Raw genomic sequence first — 3456 nt, 5'->3', positions numbered from 1 at the left:
AATAAATAATAATAATATATATATATATATATATATATACACATATACACACTGTATACACTGTATATACACACTGCCAGTCAAAAGTTTGCGATCAGTAAGATTTTTAATGTTTTTTAAAGAAGTCTCTTCTGCTCATCAAGGCTTTATCTATTTGATCAAAAATACAGAATAAAAAAACGTTATTTTGTGAAATATTATTGCAATTTAAAGGTCCCATATTGTCAAAACTTGATAAAAAGATGCAAACACATCACTTTCATGATGGTGTCCTATAAAACTGAAGACACTCAAAGCAGCTTTCGGTCGGGGAAAAAAAAAACTTGGCAATGTGAACAGTGAGACTCACAGAGATACTAGTGTGTAACTACAGTCTTCTGATGTGCAAAATTGCATATTTTCAAAACCAAGCCGGTGGGTTGCCTGAATAGACAGCTAGACAACTAATTGTTTTAAAAAGGCTCTAAATAGTTTAGCTGGTTTTGGCATCAACTGACTACAATTAGACACATTTTTTAGGTGGTGTTGCTGCATAAAAATGTAAATAAATGAATAAATTAAAAATGTAATAAAAATAAATAAATGAAACCAAGTAAAACATTTACCAAATTTGATAGTATTACCATTTTATTCTAAATATTAGCTGGAAAATATTATGTAAGAATATAATGTATAATTGCATAGTTTCCAGAAAAAAATAAAAAATAAATAATAATAATATATATATATATATATATATATACACATATACACACTGTATACACTGTATATACACACTGCCAGTCAAAAGTTTGGGATCAGTAAGATTTTTAATGTTTTTTAAAGAAGTCTCTTCTGCTCATCAAGGCTTTATCTATTTGATCAAAAAGAATAAAAAAGACCCTAGTTACCTGTGGTTGGCCGGGCCGTGTGTCACTCAGAAAACAACAGGCCAATCAGAAGAGAGGCTCATGAATATTAATTAGACAGGTCAAAATAGACCTGTTCTCAGCAGAGCTCCTGAGAGAGGAGCTGTAAAAATATATTGAGATGGTTTTTGGTAATTATACCGCAAATATACATTCTTAAGGACATCAAAACCTAAAATAAAACTCCAGAAAGGTGTACAACATGGGACCTTTAAAATAACAGTTTTATATTTTAATACACTTTAAAATATAATTTATCTCTGCGATCAAAGCTGAGTTTTCAGCATCATTACTCCAGTCTTCATGGTCACATGATCCTTCAGAAATCATTCTAACATGCTGATTTATAATCAATGTTGGAAACAGTTGTGCTGCTTCATATTTTTTTGGGGACCTGTGATATTTTTTTTTTTTAGGATTCTTTGATTTATAAAAAGTTAAAAAGAACAGCATTTATTTAAAAAAGAAATTTTGTGTTACAATATACAATGCTGTTTAAAAGTTTGGGGTCAATATATTTTTTCTTTCTTTTTTTTTTTTTTTAGGAAATGAATACTTTTATTTACTTTAAAATATAATTTATTCCTGTGATGCAAAGCTGAATTTTCAGCATTATTACTTAAGTCTTCCTTCAGAAATCATTCGAATATGCTAATTTATAATCAATGTTGGAAACAGTTGTGCTGCTTCATATTTTTTTGGGGACCTGTGATATTTTTTTTTTTTAGGATTCTTTGATTTATAAAAAGTTAAAAAGAACAGCATTTATTTAAAAAAGAAATTTTGTGTTACAATATACAATGCTGTTTAAAAGTTTGGGGTCAATATATTTTTTCTTTCTTTTTTTTTTTTTTTAGGAAATGAATACTTTTATTCAGGAGGGATGTGTTAAATGAATAAATGTCATAGTAAAGACTTATATTGTTAGAAAAGATTTCTATTTTGAACAAATGCTGTTTTTTTTAAACTTTGTATTCATCAAAGAAAAAAGTATCACAGGTTTCAAAAAAACTATATGAAGCACTCATAATAAATAATCATATTAGAATGATTTCTGAAGGATCACGTGACACTGAAGACTGGAGTAATAATGCTGAAAATTCAGCGCTGCGTCACAGAAATAAATTCTATTTTAAAGTATATTCAAATAGGAAACCAATATTAGAAATTGCAATAAGATTTCACAATATTACTGTTTTCCCTGTATTTTTGATCGAATAAATACAGCCTTGATGAGCAGAAATTTCAAATTAAATTTAATAATATATATTTTTATAAATATATAATATATAGTATAATACAGTATAATATCATAGCAATATAATATAAAATAAATATTACCATTTAAATATTATATAATTACATTATACTAATATAATATATTAAATATTTAGTTCAAACATATTTTATACATATACTATTTTTTTATTAAATAAAATATGAACAGCTCTTTGCACATTTACATATTTAGCTACTTTAATATTTTAGGAAGGAGATAGGAAGGTCCCATGACATCAAAATGTTTGCAAACCCCTGAACTAGTCTCATACTAAATATAATATATCCTTATACTAAATTCTAGAAAAGTTGCCCGGCAACACACAAGCTTGTGTAATTCAAGGTCGAATCCAGCCCCCCAGCAAGTAAAAAATATTTTGAGTATGAACATCATCTGCGATGTCTCAAACTGTTACCTGTGTTTACTGCTGTCTTACCGGCCTGGTTTGTGGTGATGTTGACAGCGGTGAACTGAGGTGAGAAGGGACTCTCGTCAGACACTCCATTCACAGCCTGGATCTCAAAGGTGTACTGCGTGTGGGCCAGCAGGTCACTGATGTGGACCCAGGGATGGGTCAGGCCCAGCTGGCGGGGCACGAACTGCACATTGTCACCGCAGCGAGTGCAGGCCCCTCGACCCGAACCGCAGCTCTTGCAGATGACGTTATAGACCACGTCCTCCCGGCCTCCGCTCTCTTTCGGCGGATCCCACTCCAGCCGCAGGGAAGTCTCGTTCACGCTAGAAATCACTCTCTGGGGTGCAGACGGAACCGCTGTGGAAAGTCAAACCACACTGCCTCATCAGCAAGTCCACATCTTATCGGGACATGAGTTTAATTAAAACCAGCCTAGGAATAGATTCTTGGATTATATGGTGTAAGGTTGCAAGAAAAAGTATGTGACCCCTAGGGCTGCACGATATATCGTTTCAGCATCGATATCGCAATGTGCGCATCCGCGATAGTCACATCGCATGATGTGCTATGTTTTGCACATCATATGATTTGTCGTGTCGCACCGCATCCAGTGTAGACAGCATCACTGATTATAATGGGTTCATAGTATTTTGTCACGCCGCTCGCTTCCAGTGTGGACACCAGTGTTAATTTTGACAGCAAATTTTGATTTAGTTTTAGTCATAGTCTTTTGACTAAAATGCCATTTAGTTTTAGTCATATTTTAGTCATCTGAATTGTTTTTAGTTTTAGTCTAGTTTTAGTCTACTAAATATCATAAGATTTTAGTCGACTAAATCTACAGTAAATTTAGT

General features: G+C 32.2%; 1 protein-coding gene across 1 annotated transcript in view; it reads right to left on the bottom strand.

Annotated features, from left to right (window-relative positions):
• The window catches only part of LOC107737672 (ephrin type-B receptor 2-like), a 75190-nt gene that overhangs the window by 16731 nt on the left and 55003 nt on the right, over nucleotides 1-3456 (bottom strand). Inside the window, exon 5 of the mRNA XM_016549262.1 lies at nucleotides 2624-2959. Within this exon, the coding sequence (XP_016404748.1) occupies nucleotides 2624-2959 (336 nt within the window). The remainder of the gene's footprint in view (nucleotides 1-2623; nucleotides 2960-3456) is intronic.

This window comes from Sinocyclocheilus rhinocerous, unplaced genomic scaffold (genome assembly GCF_001515625.1).
Source record: "Sinocyclocheilus rhinocerous isolate Xijiao unplaced genomic scaffold, SAMN03320098_v1.1 scaffold72, whole genome shotgun sequence".
Lineage (NCBI taxonomy): Eukaryota > Metazoa > Chordata > Actinopteri > Cypriniformes > Cyprinidae > Sinocyclocheilus > Sinocyclocheilus rhinocerous.
This window is presented reverse-complemented; position numbering and strand designations above follow the sequence as displayed.